Below are 18,122 nucleotides of genomic sequence, written 5' to 3'. Positions count from 1 at the left end.
GGTTGGCGAGACAAAGGAACAGAGATGGGATGTGCAGCAGGTTAGGGTGATTAAAGATAGAGATGGAATTTTTTTGACAGATAATGAAAGTGTGATAGGAAGATGGAGAGAGTACTTTGAAGAGCTGATGAATGAGGAAAACGAGACAGCGAAGAGTGGAAGAGGTGGCTATGTGGACCAGGAAGGTTTTTTTTTTTTATGTTACGTTTATTCACACACACACACACACACACACACACACACACACACACACACACACACACACACACACACACACACACACACACACACACACAGATCATGTATACAGCTTGCTGGACATAGCATTTTAGGCATGTGAATAGGTCTCCTGACGAAGCTAACTAAAGCTTATGGTAGGAGCCTTCTGTGTAGAGTTATTTGTTGGTGAGCTATCATTATAAAAGACATAAATACATTTACATACATGACATTTACCGTAATTTTCGGACTATAAGTTGCGGTTTTTGTCATAGTTTGGGTGGGGGGGCGACTTATACCCAGGAGCAACTTATATGTGATTTCTTTCACAAATTTTCAAAATTAAAAAATCTGCGATGTAGTGAAACCGCGATAAACGAACCGCAATGTAGCAGGAGATTACTGTCATTTGAACTGCAAGTGACGTCACCCGCGCCGCGCGGCAGTTGTTTACATAAAGGGCAAAGGATTCGATCACGAGATGACGAAGATGACGAAGGGCCCCATGTACTACCGGCATCATTAGCGGCTTTGTTTGTAAGTGACACGGAGGACAAAGAGTTTGAAGGATTTAATGATTTGGAATGACACAGAAGGTTTGAAAAACTATTATGGCTTTTACGCACGCCCAATCCTTCTCGACGGGAGCTCTCTTTCACCTCCGTGGATGGAAGTCGGGGGCCGGCGCTCGGCCGAGTGGCTCTCCGGGGACGGTGGATGGGGCTCGGACATGGCTTTTACGCACGCCCGCTCCTATTCTATGAAGCTCTCTTCCATCTCCGTGGCTGGAAGTTCAGTAGTTGTTGGCTCGTTGAACTCTTGTTTTGTTAAATAAAGAGCCGTTTGCCAAACCCAAGTCTTCCCTGGTATTTAACGCTACAATATAGTTATATACTAGATCTCTGCAGCGCACGCGTGCCGTTGTTGACATAAAGAAGGAGGAATTTGATCGATGGATTTAATGATTTGGAGTGACACAGATGGTTTGATAATATTGTTGTAATATGATAGTTATTTCAAATGTACTTTATATATCGTTATATGGGTCTGTGGAATAATTAGAAATGCAACTTACAACGGGTCTGACGTTATCATATGCGACGCATACGCGGCGTTGTTTACATAAAGCAAGATCGATGGATTTAATGAATTGGAGTGACACAGATGGTTTGATAAACGTGTTATTTATGTAATACTTGAATAACTTTGAATGTTACGTCAGGCCCGTTCTCAGCTCTTCGTTTGTGTTTATGTCACGTTAGCATACCTATCGTTTAGCCTGTTGTTGCTAGTTCATGTCTGTTTTTGGTGTTGGATTTTGACAAATAAATTTGCCCTTTAAGTGCGACTTATACTCCGGTGCGACTTATATATGTTTTTTTTCCACTTTATTGTGCATTTTATGGCTGGTGCGACTTATACTCCGGAGCGACTTATCGTCCGAAAATTACGGTACATGCATTTAACATGCTGCGTGTCACGCAACAGACATTTAACATAACCTAACATAACATGACACAATAACATGACAACATACACTTAACATAACATAACAACATAACAATATAAATTTCAAATACAGTTTGTGATCCCATAAAGTGTAATTATGTGTTAGAGTTCAACAGTTGATGTTTGAATGTGGAGACAGATCGTGATATTTTGAGGCTGTCATTGAGCTCATTCCAAATCTGTGGTCCCCAGCACACCACACTCATACTTCTCATTAATTTGCGTTTATTACCAACAATGAGGTGTTTGTGTCTAGTATTGTGGGTGTGCCGGGGAACACAGATGGGAATGAGCTGTTTTAATCTGTGGTTTGAGTCTGAGATGACCTGATATATTACACAAGCGTTGTGATAGTAATTCGTTGAGTCGAAAGATACGATAACGGGCAAACAGGTGACGGGTGGGTGAGTTTGGTTTTGTCCAGGAGATGGCACGAATGACCTTTTTCTGTAATATTTCCTGTTTCTTGATATGGCTGGGATAGGTGTTGCACCAAATAAACATTACAATAGTTAAGATGTGGTTCAAATAAGGTTTTATATAAAGTGAGACGGAATGAGCATGGGAGCAGGTGCCACAGCTTAAAGAAAAGACCAACATATTTTGACAGTTTGTGAGCTAGGTAGTCTGTGACTTTTGAAATTTAAACAGTCATCTATGTGGACCCAAAGGAATTTGATAGAATTGACCCTTTTAATCTCTTCACCATCTATTTTTATTTTAGTGATGGAATTTTCAATTTTTAAATGTTTTTTGTTTGAGTGCAATAGCATAAAATTGGTTTTCCCAATTTTGAGAGAAAGTTTGTTTACTTTGAGCCAAGAGTTCACCATCTGTAGTTCCTTGTTGAGAAGGTCATGAAGTTCATAAATATTATTGTGTGATATAAACAGGTTGGTGTCATCTGCAAAAATTATTTTTTGGAGAGTTTTAGAGGAATTAACCAAGTCGTTTATATAGATGATGAGGAGCAACGGGCCAAGAATAGAGCCTTGTGGGACCCCACACTTGATGCATTTCTGTGGCGACTTAGTGTTGTTAATGCTTACATATTGTTGTCTCTGAGTAAGATAACTTTTGAACCAGTTAAGAGCTAAGCCACGGATCCCATAATGATTCAATTTATCTAGGAGTATGTTCCGATCAATGGTGTCAAAGGCCTTTGATAGGTTCAGAAATACATCAATATCATAGTCCCCTTGTTCTAAGTTGTCATTAACTTTTTCAAGTAGATCCAGGATAGCCATACAGGTGATGTATTTCTTCCTGAAACTGTCTTGGGATGATGTTAATATGTTTAGTTTGTTGAGCTAATTGATTAATCTATTGTAGACGATTCTCTCCAATATTTTGGCGAGAGTGGGTAGTATAGCTATGGGCGGGTAATTGGTCTTATCATTTTTGTCACCAGATTGGTATATAGGGAAGATTTTTGCCATTTTTGTCCTTTCGGGAACAATGCCTGTGGATGGGGAGAGATTGAGACAGTGAGCAAGTGGGTCAGCAATTATATTTGCTATAGATTTTAAAAATCGGCTGTTAATCTCATCCTCACCACAGGAGTTAGAGGTCTTCGTGGACTTCATGAAGTTGAGAATTCCATTTTTGTCTGTTGGTTTCAGGAAGAAAGAGGTTGAGTAAATACCTGTTAGGTAATGTTGATACGAAGCTCCCTTTGGTTGGCTGATCTTACTTGATAAATTCTCACCTATGGATATAAAGTAGTCATTGAATTCATTTGCGAGGTCAATGTTGGTGTTGGTAAAGGAGTCCGGGTGCGTAGTTTGTTTATGGCGTCTGTTTAGGAAATATGTGTCAAACTCTGGCCCGCGGGCCAGATTTGGCCCGCGGTGTAATTATATTTGGCCCGCAAGGCAATATCAAATTAACATTCGAGCTGGCCCGCCGGTATAATTCGGCGGCAGCGCTGTAACACTGCATTCATCGCTTGTACTACAAATCCCATAATGGTCTGCTGTTGCTTTGGCGCCCATACGTCCGTTCATGACTCCGCCTCATGCCCATATAAGTAGAATCCGTGTTCATTTTTTCCCAGAATGCACCTGAATTTTTCAAGATGGCGCTGCCTGGATTCGATACTATTGGCTTCCGAGCAGCGTCCGCAAACTAATGGTGACGTCACGGATGTTACGTTCATTTCTTATATACAGTCTATGTGCACACCCTGCATCTCCGTGCCTCTCCCCCACACTGCGACCTCAAACGACAGCTGTCACTGTGTTACCCTACCAACAAATGGCGAAAAGAAAGGCAGAAAATGGAACTTTTCTGGACAGGTGGGAGACAGAATATCTGTTTATATGTATACAAGACAGACCTGTTTGTCTTGTTTGTGGAGCCAACGTGTCAGTAACTAAGGAGCACAATATTAGACGACACTATGAAACCAAACACCAGGACAAATATAAGGACCTGGACACGGCTCAAAGGAGCCAGAAAGTTAAGGAGATGAAAAGAGGTTTGATTTCACAACAGAACATGTTCACAAAAGCCACAACACAGAGTGAGGCTGCTGTAAAGTCAAGTTATATCGTGGCACAAGAAATTGCCAAATCAGCCCGACAGTTTAATGAAGGATAGTTTGTAAAAAAAGTGCATGATGAAGGTTTGTGACCGCACATGCGAGCTTGCCACCAATCTGCATGTCCAGTTGATGGAGAAGGGAAAATATTTTGTTTCTTTTTCCCTTGCTGTGGATGAGAGCACTGACGCGTTTGATATTGCGCAGCTGACTGTCTTCGTCCGCGGCGTGGACACAAATCTGTGTGTTATGGAGGAGCTTTTGGGATTTAAACCAATGGATGGCACAACCACAGGGAAAGAAATCTTTGAGGAGGTTTGAAAATGTGTAACTGAAATAAACCTTCCGTGGAATAAACTTGTGGGATTAACCACTGATGGTGCGGCAACCATGAGTGGTAAAAGGAATGGACTGGTGGGCAGGATCTATGAAAAGATGCGCAAAGAGAACTGTGCAGGTGAATTATCTGTTTATCACTGCATCTTACATCAAGAATCCCTGTGTGGTAAAGGGCTGAAGATGGAGGATGTTATGTCCACAGTAACACAAAGATCTCAATCACCGCCAGTTTAAGTCTTTTCGGGAATTTTCTATGCACTTTTTCTTGCTACTCCAAGGCCTGAATGGTTGATTTATTCATAGTCGTTATGTTATTTTATTTTCAAATTTATTAGCCTCAGTAAGAAGCTAATTTTGACATTTACCTCAGAAGGCTGCAAACAAAAAGGAGGCATTCAATTTTTATTTAAATTGTATTTATTATGCCATTGATATGTTTTATTATTATCATTATTATTATTACTATTATTACTATTATTGTTAGTATTAGTATTATTAGTGTTATTATCAACTTGATTTTGCACGCCTGCACTTTTAAGTTATATAAGCCTTGGTTGTTCAATATTCATTGTAAAATCAAAACTTGTTTGATTCCATATCAAAAGGTTCATTTGTTCAACTTTGGCCCGCGGCTTTGTTCAATTTAAAATTTTGGCCCACTGTCAATTTGAGTTTGACACCCCTGGTTTAGGACATTGTTTAATATGTGCCAAGATTTTTATCGGCGATATATTTATTTTTATTTTCAATTGTTGTTTGTCTTAAATATCTTTTGTATCATTTATTTTTGCGCTTAATGGAATTAGAGAGCCCTCGGGTTACCCAGGGTTTAGTTTCCCTCTTGCCGCATGTGACAGTCTTGACAGGGATGGTATTTGATATTGCATCACTGATTGCCAGGACCATGCTGTCATATGCCGTGTTTGGATCATTGCGCAGATAAACATTGTCCCAGTCTTTGGCCTGGAGGTCGGCATTTAATTGCTGTAGTGTGCTCTCGTTTATGACTTTAGTTTGCACTATATGTTGTAGCGTAGGACACTTGAGTGCAAGATTAAAAAACATTACTATAGGGAGGTGGTCAGAGATATCAGAGAAGAGCACACCAGTTATTTTGAATGTTTGTGATGATGTCAATGATAGTTCTGGAGGAGTGGGTTACTTGTGTGTAGAGATACACCGAGCTGATATCTGGATCGGATATCGGCCCCGATATCAACAAAATAGATGGATCGGGTATCGGAAAATGCAGCCGATCTGTGGGCCGATCCTTTTCTTAATCTATTGGGACGCGGCCTACGTCATACGTCAGCAGCACGCGTGCCGCATGCCACAAGAGTTTTCTAAACAAACGCAAACATGGAGCGAACGAAAGAGTCAGCTGTGTGGAGGTACTTTAAACTGAACACGCCAACTACCTCGACGGCAGTTTGTAATGTCTGCAAAGCTAGTTGCCAGGGGTGGTGGTAGTACTGCCAGTTATAGTACTACCAATTTAATTAAGCATCTCCAGAAACACCACGCAACGAAGCACCAGGAGTTCCAGCAGTTGAGCAGATCAAAGAGAGCGGTAGGTGGACCTACACAGCAGTTAACGCACCTAATGTTTACATGTTTACTATTTCTTTTAATATTTGGTTACTGTGTGCTTGATCACCCTTTCTATATTTGCCCAGTGCAGTTTCAGCTGCAACATTTGTATTTTTTTTAAGAAGTTTGTATCCTAATTTACTTGAATTTAAATGCTGATACACTTTATTGCTGCTGTTGCACAACTTTTGTTACAAATAAATAGTTCATTGCATTAATCTGCTTTATCTTGTTACATTTTGTTTTAGGAAAGAACTGTGTAGTCATGCCTGATGCCATTGCCTTTAGTCTTTTCTGTTCCACATGTAGAGGTATGTAGCTTGTTAAGTCAACCATAATATCGGATCGGTATCGGGTATCGACCGATACGCAAAGCCTCGGTATCGGTATCGAAACTGAAAAGTCGGATCGGTGCATCTCTACTTGTGTGAGTAATGTAATAGTAGGTAAACAGGCTGATGAAAGAAGAGTATTAATGAAGTCATTTTTAGCTGTCTTCTCTGGAGATACCAATATTGTAATCTCCGTGAAGGATACAGTCATTATTTGTTGTATTGATGAGCATTAGTAGCTCATCCAAGTTTGAATTAAAGGTAGTTAGAGTGGAATCTGGTGGGCGGTATATCACTCCTACCATAAGTTTCCTGTTTTTACTTATAGTAACCTCAACAAAGAGGGAGTCAATAGAGTTATAATTTATGACAAGATAATCACGAACCTTCACATGCAAACTAGAATGGAAATACAAACATACGCCTCAACCTGGTCTATCTAATCTGTTCTTAAAATGTAATGTATATCCCTCTATATTTGAGGTATCTATATATGACTTCTCATTAAGCCAAGTTTCACTACAGCCAATTATATTTAAGGGACTGCCTATGTCAGAGATCAGTGATACTAGTTCACCATAGTGTTTGTTTAAGCTCCTTATATTTCGATGCAAGGTTGAGAATTTATTGTTACCAATCAGGCATTTTTGTTGTTCAGGAGTGTAGTTCATACAAGTTACATTCTCACTGATGTCCATACATTGATTCACATTATCTTCAACATAAAAATCATCAAAGCTCATAAAATAATAGAGCAGAACTGTAAGTTTTAGGGATCACGCAAAAACATATATACATAAACACATACAAACATGAGCAAAGATACATAAAATAACATTGAGACAGATTTGTCCACAAGTCTCTTTGCATTATAGTGAAGTCTCAAACCCACAACCTAACGACGTTTAACTAAATAAATCGATAGATAAACAACTAAGGTAGTAAACGTCGGGTATTCCCTGATTGTTTATAATGTTTGTAAATGTTCAAAGTATAGAAGAAAAAAAAGGGGGGGGATCCCTCCGTCAAGGTGCAAAGAAAAATTGCACAGTTCAGTTCATGTCATGTCAATTGAAGTCTGGTTTGCACTCATGGGAAATTAAAGGAACTGCGGACCAGAGCATACAGAGCAGCTGATGCTAACAAGTTAACCAGTTGTCTCATTTAGAAGAGGTAGCGTAAAATTGACTTATCATTATTTAGAGATTATTTTTATATACTTTTCCGCCTCATCGACTGAAGTTGGGTGTAGCCTACCTTCCTCGTTGGTCTTGATGGTGAGTCTCGTATCGCCGGGAAGAGCAGAGCAGGCTTTAGACCCAGTTTGTACAGCGTCGACATCACTTTGCTATCGACTTTGCGTTCATCCGGTATTTCTTTCGGGTAATCCTCATAGATGACGATAGGATGCTGGTGATACCGGAACTTCCCTCTTTTGATCCGAGAAGCCCTGATTATCTTGTCTTTACTTTGGAAGTGATGTAGTCCGATCAACACCGGTCTGGGCGGCTCACCTGTCGGCGGTTTGGGTCTCTGGACTCAGTGGCAACGGTCGCATTCCGGGGGGGCATCCAGAATCTCACCGAAGAGCTCTTTCAGCAGCTTGGGGAAGAAGAGTGGGTCGGAGTTTTCCACTGATTCCGGTAAACCCACGATTTCAACGTTGTTCCGTCTGCTGAAAGCCTCCATTGATATGGATTTTGTTACAAGCTTGGTGTTGGTCTCGGGTAGCTTCGCACAGGTCTCGGTTAGCTTAGCACAGGTAGCTTCCAGCGCTTGTATCCGAGTATCCTAGACGTTTGCGTTCTCCCCGAGGTCTTTGATCTTTGTCGAGTGGTTATCTGCTATGACATGGAGGCAATCCAGTTTGTTTTCGATCTTTTCCATGGAAGCCCGAAACTCTGCGGTGATAACTAGCCGGTTTTCCTCCAGAAGGCTGGCTATTGAGGCTAGCGTTAAGTTGCCGGTAGCCTCACCAGGTAGTTGCAGATCTTCAGGTTTGGTTTTCGGCTATGGAGGCATGTTGATGTTCAGCCATCCGACAAAGTTGTCCGTATAACTGCCTTGTGATTTGTCGTTTTTTAGGTAAGCTCTGGACTCATAGATAGTTGTTTAAAACTTTGTAGGTAAGTTAGCGAGGTGCACCACCTACATGTACTTTTTGCAAAAAGTTGCGATGATCAGTCGAGGTGAAGTAAGGAGGGCACTGACAAGGATGAAGAGTGGAAAGGCAGTTGGGCCGGATGGTATACCTGTGGAGGAATGGAAGTGTCTTGGAGAGCTGTCTGTAGAGTTTTTGACCAGACAGTTCAATGACATCCTAGAGAATGAGAGGATGCCAGAGGAATGGAGGAGAAGTGTGTTGATACCAGTCTATAAGAACAAGGGGGATGCGCAGAGTTGTGGCAACTACAGAGGAATAAAGTTAATGAGCCACACAATGAAGTTATGGGAAAGAATGGTGGAAGCTCGACTAAGAGGAGAAGTATCTGCGAACAGCAGTATGGTTTCATGTCCAGAAAGAGTACTACAGATGCAGTGTTTGCTTTGATGATTCTGATGGAGAAGTACAGAGAGGGTCAGAAGGAGCTGCATTGTGTCTTTGTAGATCTGGAGAAAGCATATGACAGGATGCCCAGAGAGGAACACTGTCAGAGGCCTCAGGTAGTACGTGTTGGCGACAATATCTCCGGCAGCATCACGCTGAGCACGGGTGACCCCCAAGGCTGCGTGCTCAGTCCGCTGCTCTTCACCCTGCTGACGCATGACTGCACTGCAAACTACAGCAGCAACCGCGTGCTGAAATAAGCCGACGACACGACTCTGTTGGGTCTCATCACTGGGGGGGACGAGACTCAATACAGGTCGGAGGTCGAGCTTCTGGCCACGTGGTGCAGGGACAACAACCTCCTGCTGAACGTCAGCAAGACCAAGGAGACTTTTGTTGACTTCCAGAAGGGTCACACCCAACACCTGCCACTGACCATCGACGGTGCTGTGGTGGAGAGAGTGAGCAGCACCAGATTCCTGGGGGTGCACATCAGTGAGGACCTCTCCTGGAACACCAACCCTGCGTTGCTGGCGAAGAAAGCTCAGCGCCGCCTGTACTTTCTGCGGAAACTCAGGTGAGTGAGTGCTCCTCCTGCCATCATGACCACATTGTACCGTGGCACCATTGAGAGCGTCCTCTCCACTTGTATCGCTGTGTGGGGTGGTAGCTGCACTGAATACAACATGAAGGCCCTGCAGCGCATAGTGAACACAGCTAGTAAGATCATTGGTGCTTCGCTCCCCTCCCTGAAGGACATTTACACCTCCCATCTCGCCCGCTAGGCGACCGCGATTGTGTGTGATGTGAGTCACCGCTCTCACTCTTTGTTTGATCTTCTGCCCTCTGGGAAGAGGTACAGGAGCCTGCGCTCCCGCACCACCGGACTCACCAACAGCTTCATACTCCAAGCTGTCAGGATCCTGAACTCTCTCCCCCCTCCACCCTCGGCTGCATAACATCCTGTACTTTTGCGCTATGTTCTGGCTGTCTGTTGTATGCACGCTTGCTCCATTTTGCTCCTCTTATTTGTCTATTCATGTATTTATTGTTTATTTATTTAGGTTATTTGCTTATTACTTATTCGTTGCTCTTATCTATTCAAGTCAAGTCAAGTTTTTATATAGCCCTAAATCACAAGCAGTCTCAAAGGGCTCTGTCCTCTGCATTTAACCCATCCCCATGTGATTTTGATCCATCCCCTGGGGGAGAGGGGAGCAGTGAGCAGCAGCAGCGCCGCGCTCGGGAATCATTTTTTTGGTGATCTAACCCCCCAATTCCAACCCTTAATGCTGAGTGCCAAGCAGGGAGGCAATGGGTTCCATTTTTATAGTCTTTGGTATGACCCGGCCGGGGTTTGAACCCACAACCTTCCAGTCTCAGGGCGGACACTCTACTACTAGGCCACTGAGCGGTCATCTATTGTTTTTACTCTTCGTGCTATCTGCTTGTATGTGTTGTGTAATGTGTCTAGTCACCGTGGGACGGTGGGAAACGTAATTTCGATCTCTTTGTGTGTCTTACCATGTGAAGAAATTGACAATAAAGTAGTCTTTGACTTTGTATTGAATGAGGAAATCTGGAGTGGCAGAGAAGTATGTGAGAGTGGTACAGGATATGTATGAAAGTTGCAGGACAGGAGTGAGATGTGCTGTAGGAATGACAGAGGAGTTCAAGGTGGAGGTGGGACTGCATCAAGGATAAGCTCTGAGCCCCTTCTTGTTTGCTATGGTGATGGACAGGCTGACAGATGTCAGACAGGAATCTCCATGGACCATGATACTCGCGGAAGACATTATGATCTGTAGTGAGAGTAGGGAGCAGGTGGAAGGAAATCGAGAGAGGTGGAGGTATGCCCTGGAAAGGAGAGGAATGAGGATTCGCCGAAAGAAGACAGCATACGTGTGTGAGAGGGATCCAACTGGATGAGAGGGATCCAACTGGAATGGTGACGCTACAGGGAGTAGAGCTCAAGAAGGCAGAGGAGTACTTAGGGTCAACACTCTAAAGCAACGGAGAGTGCGGAAAAGAGGTGAAGAGGCACATCCAAGCAGGGTGGTAAGGGTAGAGAAAAGTAAAACGAGTATCAGCAAAAATGAAGGGAAAAATTTACAAGACAGTGGTGAGACCATCGATGCTGTATGGTTTAGAAACAGTGGCACTGGGGGGAAAGACAAAAGGCAGAGCTGGAAGTGGCAGAAATGAAGATACCGAGGTTCTCTTTAGGAATGACGCAGTTAGATAATATCAGGCACAAGTGCATCAGAGCGACAACGCATGTTAGGTGTTTCGGAGATAAAGCCAGAGAGGCCAGACTAGGATGATTTGGACATGTTCAGAGGAGGGATAGTGAATATGTTGGAAGAAGGGTGCTGGGGATGGAACCACCAGGCAGAAGGTCAAGAGGAAGACCAAAGAGGAGATTTATGGATGGAGTAAAAGAGGACATGAAGTTAGTTGAGGTGAGAAAAGAGCATTCACAAGATAGGGTGTGATGGAAACAGATGGTTTGCTGTGGCGACCCCTGGGGGGAAAAGCTGAAAGGAAAAGAAGATTCATGGACAAAATATAATGAACATCATTCTGTGGTTTAGATATTTTTAGGTCAGCAGAGAACGCCTTGCAGGCCCTGACGGCCCACCATTGCAAGAATGATATGCTACTAATGAGAAAACAACAAAAGACCGTGGACTCATAACTGCAAAGAGTTGCCATGTGAGGAGGACATCTGCCATGGTGATCTACTATTGGTATCACCTATTTTTATTTATTTTTTTATTATTATGATTTTGGATTGATGATAATGAAGATGATGATGTCAAGGGGGAGGAAGATGGTCTTGGAAACAGCTCAGATGTCAATTTATTTTTATTTTTCAGCCTCACAGCATCCTGAATCAAATCTAAAAGATCCATACAACCCCCCCCCCAAAAAAACCCCAACACTTAATCATGAAATTTATTAATGGTACCCCCCCCCCCTTAAAATCTGACATCTGTTTCACTCTGGTGATTGCGTGAACAGGATTATTGAGAATTATCCCCATTGGACCTCACAGATTACCCAACTTCAAGATAGATAAACAGTCAGGGTAGGTCTCAGGCTCCTAAAGTGGCACACTTTTGACCACATTTTCCTTTTTTTTTTTAGTATTAATTCACTTTCTGCAGTCCAAGGTCACTTCATGAATGAAACCAAAATCAAACGTAAACTTTGAATTGATCAAACAATTCAGCCAAAAGAAAAAATGTTGCCAAATTTTCCATCAAGTTAAAACATCTTGATGCTCACCAAGCTAGCCACACAAATCCTCACATGCAAAGAAGCACTTGGATGTAAAATGTTGCACATTCCCTGCCATACATGAAGGGAGCTAATGGTATAAGTAAGGCTTTGCACAACATCAGGCACATCACATGGCGTTAATGCCTCTCAAGTGGAATCAGAGGATAAAGTTTACACAAACAAGCTTGCATGTATGAGAACAGAAATGTAGCTTTGGGTGAAGAGCAAGAAAAACCCCCATCTAATTTAAAGGTGTCTGCATAAATATTCTGGGCCCACAAGGTAGCATAGTACATTCATTTTAATTCAGTATTATCACAATATTGATTGATTAATTCAATATACACAGGTTGAGATCTACCGGAGTCAAATTCCTTGTTTGACATGCTAAATAAAAGATTCATTAATTGATTGTTTGAGTGATATTATTTATAAACATGTTTCTGCTCCAGCATGTTACTAATGGTGTGTGTTGCCGTACTGAGGTGGCCATATTGTTATCTGGGCTCAGGTCACAAGGGCAACAGCTTGAGCAAGGAAGCCCAGACTTCCCTATTTTTATGGGGTAGGTTTTTATTGTTTTAATAGCATACTGTAGTGGCTGTGTCCCTGAAGGATGATTCTCAATGAATCTCTCTCTCTCTCTCGCTCTCTCTCTCTCTCTCTCTCTCTCGCTCTCTCTCTCTCTCTCTCGCTCTCTCCCCCCCCCCCCCTCTCTCTCACTCTCTCTCCCTCTCCCCCTCCCTCCCCTCTGTTTTTTCAAAACCAGCTGCTTTCCGGCTGAATGGCTGGATCGATGGCTTGCATAGAAGAGCAGCAGATGTGAGTGTTATCCGTATGATCCGCCCACACATTATATAAGAGGATTCAGCAGCAGGTAATAGACCATCTGTGTGACATGACACCAGATCTCAAACAGTTGGTTGCCAACCAATGCCAACACAGTCATTCATCCATTCAGACAGGGCTTAAAAGGTAACTAGTGGGACAGGAAATCCTTACAGAAAATCCGCAGGTCAACAACCACACAGTCGGGTTATGATGTTTGCAAAAAACAATGGAGTATAAAACCAAATATTTTTTATATTGTATGCTTTAAGTCCACCCGTCAAGGTTTTGAAAAAAATAATTATAATCAAATATATTTTTTAATACACATTTACTGTATATGTATTTCATAGGCTTTTAAAGTGGGCGCTTTCTTTGTGCTCAATACTCCACTCAGTGGTTATCTCATGAAACTACATCAAAAATAATTTTATACAGGAAAGCATTCTAGAAAAACATGCAAGGAAACAAGCAAAGAGGAGATGGAGGCATTTGAGCGTGGGGCTAATTTATTGGTGACTAATAAGTGTAAGAAGCTAAAAGAAACAACAGCTCATGGGATGACAAAATGCACAAACAGTTCATCTTCTAGACACAGTTCTAATTGTAAAACTAGGAAGCAAATGTTTTTGGTGCCAAATAATCCAGAATATACTAAAATTCGATAAAATGACAAGAATTTTAAGATTAAATTTCTGAAAGGAATTTCAGCACTGAATTGTTTTATTTTTGTTCAAAGTATTTTGTCGCTTCACATTTGTTGTGCAAATTTTCAAAATTTAATGCATTCAGTCTTACATCTCCACATGGCTTGGCAAAACTACGACACACGCACGCACACACACACACACACACACGCGAGGAGCATTTACGAGGTTGGAAAGCTGCTGGTGAGCAGAAAAGAGAATTCCTACTACAGAGACCGCAGTGACAAAGATTTTCTGCATAATTTGCTTAAATAAGGCCTGCCTTCCTTCACTAAACTGTAAACTCAAACACTAGGCTGCTGGTTGAGAATACGCACACAACGGCCTGCGTCATTATTCTTTCCATGTCAAGCACAGATTTTCAAACATGCTGGGCTTTGTTAAAATAAGAAAATCTCCATTTTACAAGCCTCGTAATGGAGGTATGGGCCGCGAACTCGCAAACGTGATATTTTCAGAGAGAGCAGGACGAGATGACTCTTTGTGACTTGGAGGGAAGGTGTGCTTCAGCGGAACCTCATTTTGAGCTTCTTCCAGCAATTGCAACTTCAGCATGATGGGCAACAGCCTAGATGGTAAAGCATAGCGGAATGAATGAATGAATGAATGAATGAATGAATGAATGAATGAAGGAAGGAAGGAAGGAAGGAAGGAAGGAAGGAAGGAAGGAAGGAAGGGTCCACTCTCAATGGTAAAGCAAAAACCTTAAATGTCCTTTTTAATAATTCAAAAAAAATGTCAAACCTGTTCTTTACGTTCTTCATGAAGGTACAGAGCAGTATACCAAAAAAGAAAACTGCCAATTGTCTCAGGCTACACCAAGTCCAAAAAATCAACCCTGGAGTCCTTCGGGACACTGACTCGACTCTGTGTGGGACAGCATGGGCAGGACGGATAATTCAAGTGTATCAGGTGGCGTCAAAGCACAAAGCTCTTATTGATACAATTTGCAGTTATAATATCACATGATGCAAGAGCCATTTTAAGATAGCATTCACATGTCAGCACTCAGGCATTACACTCAAGTTCACAAAATTGCAGTACCACTAGATTCTTACATTTCTTTGGTCTCAAGCAGAGTCTGGAACAACAGCATCATAGGCAGCACCAAATAGGTCATGAATCCAGAAGGTCCCATCATGCTCCCATACATCGTCACATTGCCGGTCAGAACTGTAACGCAAACACTCACATTTGACTGAAGGGCTCTTAAATAGATTTTAGCAAAGCGCTAAGTAAGGAAAAGAAATGCACACTGTTTTTTGCTGTTTCAAAAGTGAAAGGAAGATCCGCAACTGTCAGCTTGCCAATTGTGGACTGAAGTTCAGTCGAAGTGTTTGTCTGTGTGTTTTGGTTGCCTCGAAGAAAACACATAATTGTTGTTTTCATTTCATCATCATCCTCTTCTTCCTCTAGAGTGGTTTCTTGGAATGTCAGCATTTTAGTGTGAGTGTTGAGCGTGCTCTCGAGTTCTTGAATTGTCATCATTTTCATGTTTGGCACAAGCTCTGCATACAAGTGGACAAAAAAGGATCAAATTTACATTAAATAAAAGCTTTGTTTGGTGTGTGCTTTCCTTCAAGATGTAGTTGACCAACCATTGTTGAGAAGAAAATGAAAGGCGTCTTTGTAGCCATTGTGGTATGCTTGCTCCACAATCTGAATAAAGAACACATTATTATACAATGAATTGTCGGCTGAGTTGAAATATAAAGTCAACCCTATGAATTATAAAAGAAATTGTCATACACAGGCAGCAAGGGATCTGCTCGGGGCATTGAAATGGATAACTTGTTGATTCAGCAAAAAAAAAACAACGCACGCGCACACACACACACGCACGCGCGCGCAAACACACAAAAATCTTAGACAGACAAGACAGACAAGATAGATAATAAAACAAAAAACTCACGTCTGGCTTTATTGGGTAGAGCGCATTCCAGAACCTGAGCCCATTGGCCAAATTGCCCTTCAAGGTCACCCCTGTCACCACCATGTCCAGCATGCTGGGTTGGTCTCGTGGACATATATCCGTCTCCCCGGAGAAAGGAGACACTGTTAAAGTGCGACTGGGTAGCTCCAGAACTGGCTGCATCTGGCTGAAACCGCCATCCATGTAGTGCTACAAGATGGGACGACAGATATTAGAGAGGGACACGCCACATGTTCTTCAATGCTGAAAAATACTCACCACGCCGTTGAGGGATGGCGGAAGCATACCGCAGTATCCTGGAACAAAGCAGCTGCAAAGCAGAGCCTGAGAATTTGAATTAAAAATGCTTAGATAAAAAATTATCTAATCTCTATGAATCAACTCAGCCGCCTCACCTGCACGACATCATCTTTAGACCGGTATTTTGTTATAATCGTGGGTTTGCCATCATCCAGACGGGTCGCAGCCACGGCGAGACGTCCGTTTGCAAGGAGATGCGCATCAGAAGGAAGATATTTGTTCAAAACAAACTTTAACCAGTGGAGAATTTCAACAGAGGGATTGAATGGTCCAAATGTAAAGGCCTTCACCGCTTTGGAGAAGTTTAGCATCTCATTTTGCATGGTAACTGAGCATGAGGTTAAGAGGAGGGGGAAAAAAAATATCATAAATTACTTCCAACCACAAAAACAGCAGATTGTTAAGAAGTGATAAAGATACTTACTCAGGTTTATTTCACAAGCAACAGCGGCAGCTACCAAAGACCCCGCAGACGCACCGAGAATAAACGGTGCCTTACGAAGAAGCCATGGCGCATTATGTACAAAGCATTGGGCAACCCCTAACTGGTAGGTGGCCAGAAAGCCTGATCCAGAGAAGGAAATGGATGAAGGAGCTTCACGAAAATGAACGCAGGACTCCTCGAGAACCATGGTAAGGCTGTCAGGACAAGAACTCAATTTCAGTGGCCCCCCACACAAAAAAACTGAATTCGCTCAGAGGTGTTATCCAGTGACAAGTAAGACAAGGTTTTATAATGAAACTTTTTAAAAAGATCTCAATTAGCCATAGCATGTTAGTCAAGCACATGTGATGAGAGCATACAACACTCTTACTGTCTGTCTGCTCCAGTTTGATTGATTTCTTTGAAACCACTTTCCATGTGATAATGAGAGAGGAAATGCTTGTGTTTGAGTCAAAGGAAGGTGTACAAATGTACAAAAACATGTTTACTTCTTTGCCAGAGCAAAAGACGCCTTGGCAATGTGGCTTGCTGTGTTCTAGTTGCACTGGGTGATACACAAATGAAAATAATAATAATAATAAACCACTTTGCACACAAATTTTTTCTTTATTTATGATAGCTTCACTTGTATTTTGGATTTTGCTTTAAATCCACCAATGCGACGTTCTAAAAAGGTTTCACAAATCTGGAAAGATTCTGATCTTTTGATACCATACTTTTTGGTGATTTTCCTCTTTGGCCATTGTTTAATGCTAGTTGGTTATAAGATATTTTAACTTTCTATTTTTCATTTTATTGGATGAGAAATGTCAACGTTTCTCCATATAGTTGTCTTATATTAGTAAAGATTCAATATTATTTCACAGGCTAATTTCAGAGCATTTTTAGAGAATTTTCTTTTCTTTTTGTTTACGTGCAATTATTATAGAGCTACAGCAGAGGTCACACTTTAGTGACCAACGCAGTTCACATCACTAGAGCAAGGCACTTTGTAACCAGAAAAACAGCTAAATTCATGAAAGTTCCCCAAATATTGATTCAAAGAAACAACAACAACAAACAGAACTCACCATATGAGGACAATAAACTGGAAAGGAGGCAAATAATTTAATAAAGAGTGAAAGGAGGCGGGCAACTAAATACAAGGAAACTGACGTTGACAATCAGGAACACCTGGAGAAGACCCAAGTGGCTGAGGGAGCTAAAACCGGTTGGATGAGACAGGACAAGACACGAACCACAAAAAAAAAAAAAAAAAAAAAAAAAAAAAATATATATATATATATATATATATATATATATATATATATATATATATATATATATATATATATATATATAAAAAAAACATGAAATACAAATCTAAACCAAAACAAATATCATAAGAGTAGTAACGCAGAGTTTTGTTTTTTGCTGCAACGTGTGTCTAAGTAGATACACACTAGCAACAAGTAGCTTAACTGAAAAAAATAACAACAAAATGAATAAGCTATCGTGATAGGCTTGAGAAATCTACCAAAATGATGTAGATACACTGCTGGTGCT

General features: G+C 41.6%; 1 protein-coding gene and 1 long non-coding RNA gene across 3 annotated transcripts; both read right to left on the bottom strand.

Annotated features, from left to right (window-relative positions):
- Nucleotides 1-1,815: 1,815 nt before the first annotated feature.
- LOC147061402 (uncharacterized) lies at nt 1,816-3,763 on the bottom strand. Its single transcript, XR_015066707.1, has 3 exons — nt 3,437-3,763; nt 3,284-3,337; nt 1,816-3,190 (listed from the first exon to the last, which is right to left on the bottom strand). It is a non-coding gene; the product is annotated as an uncharacterized LOC147061402 (long non-coding RNA).
- Nucleotides 3,764-13,675: 9,912 nt separating this feature from the next.
- pnpla1 (patatin-like phospholipase domain containing 1) lies at nt 13,676-17,783 on the bottom strand. Of its 2 annotated transcripts, none has more exons than XM_085916546.1 (10): nt 17,648-17,783; nt 16,557-16,771; nt 16,228-16,460; nt 16,091-16,156; nt 15,812-16,021; nt 15,498-15,558; nt 15,156-15,407; nt 14,958-15,072; nt 14,644-14,766; nt 13,676-14,467 (listed from the first exon to the last, which is right to left on the bottom strand). In XM_085916546.1, the coding sequence occupies exons 2-10, from the start codon at nt 16,762-16,764 to the stop codon at nt 14,302-14,304; spliced, it is 1,434 nt and encodes a 477-aa protein (XP_085772672.1). In that variant the 5' UTR covers nt 16,765-16,771; nt 17,648-17,783; the 3' UTR covers nt 13,676-14,301. The 2 variants fall into 2 exon arrangements, with proteins under 2 accessions (XP_085772672.1, XP_085772681.1); XM_085916555.1 differs by having other exon boundaries at nt 15,207-15,407.
- Nucleotides 17,784-18,122: the final 339 nt, after the last annotated feature.

The sequence above is a fragment of the Syngnathus leptorhynchus genome, chromosome 1, assembly GCF_054491065.1.
Source record: "Syngnathus leptorhynchus isolate UIUO chromosome 1, UIUO_Slep, whole genome shotgun sequence".
NCBI classification, from domain to species: Eukaryota; Metazoa; Chordata; class Actinopteri; order Syngnathiformes; family Syngnathidae; genus Syngnathus; species Syngnathus leptorhynchus.
Note: the sequence above shows the minus strand (reverse complement) of the source record. Positions and strands in the feature narration are given on the sequence as shown.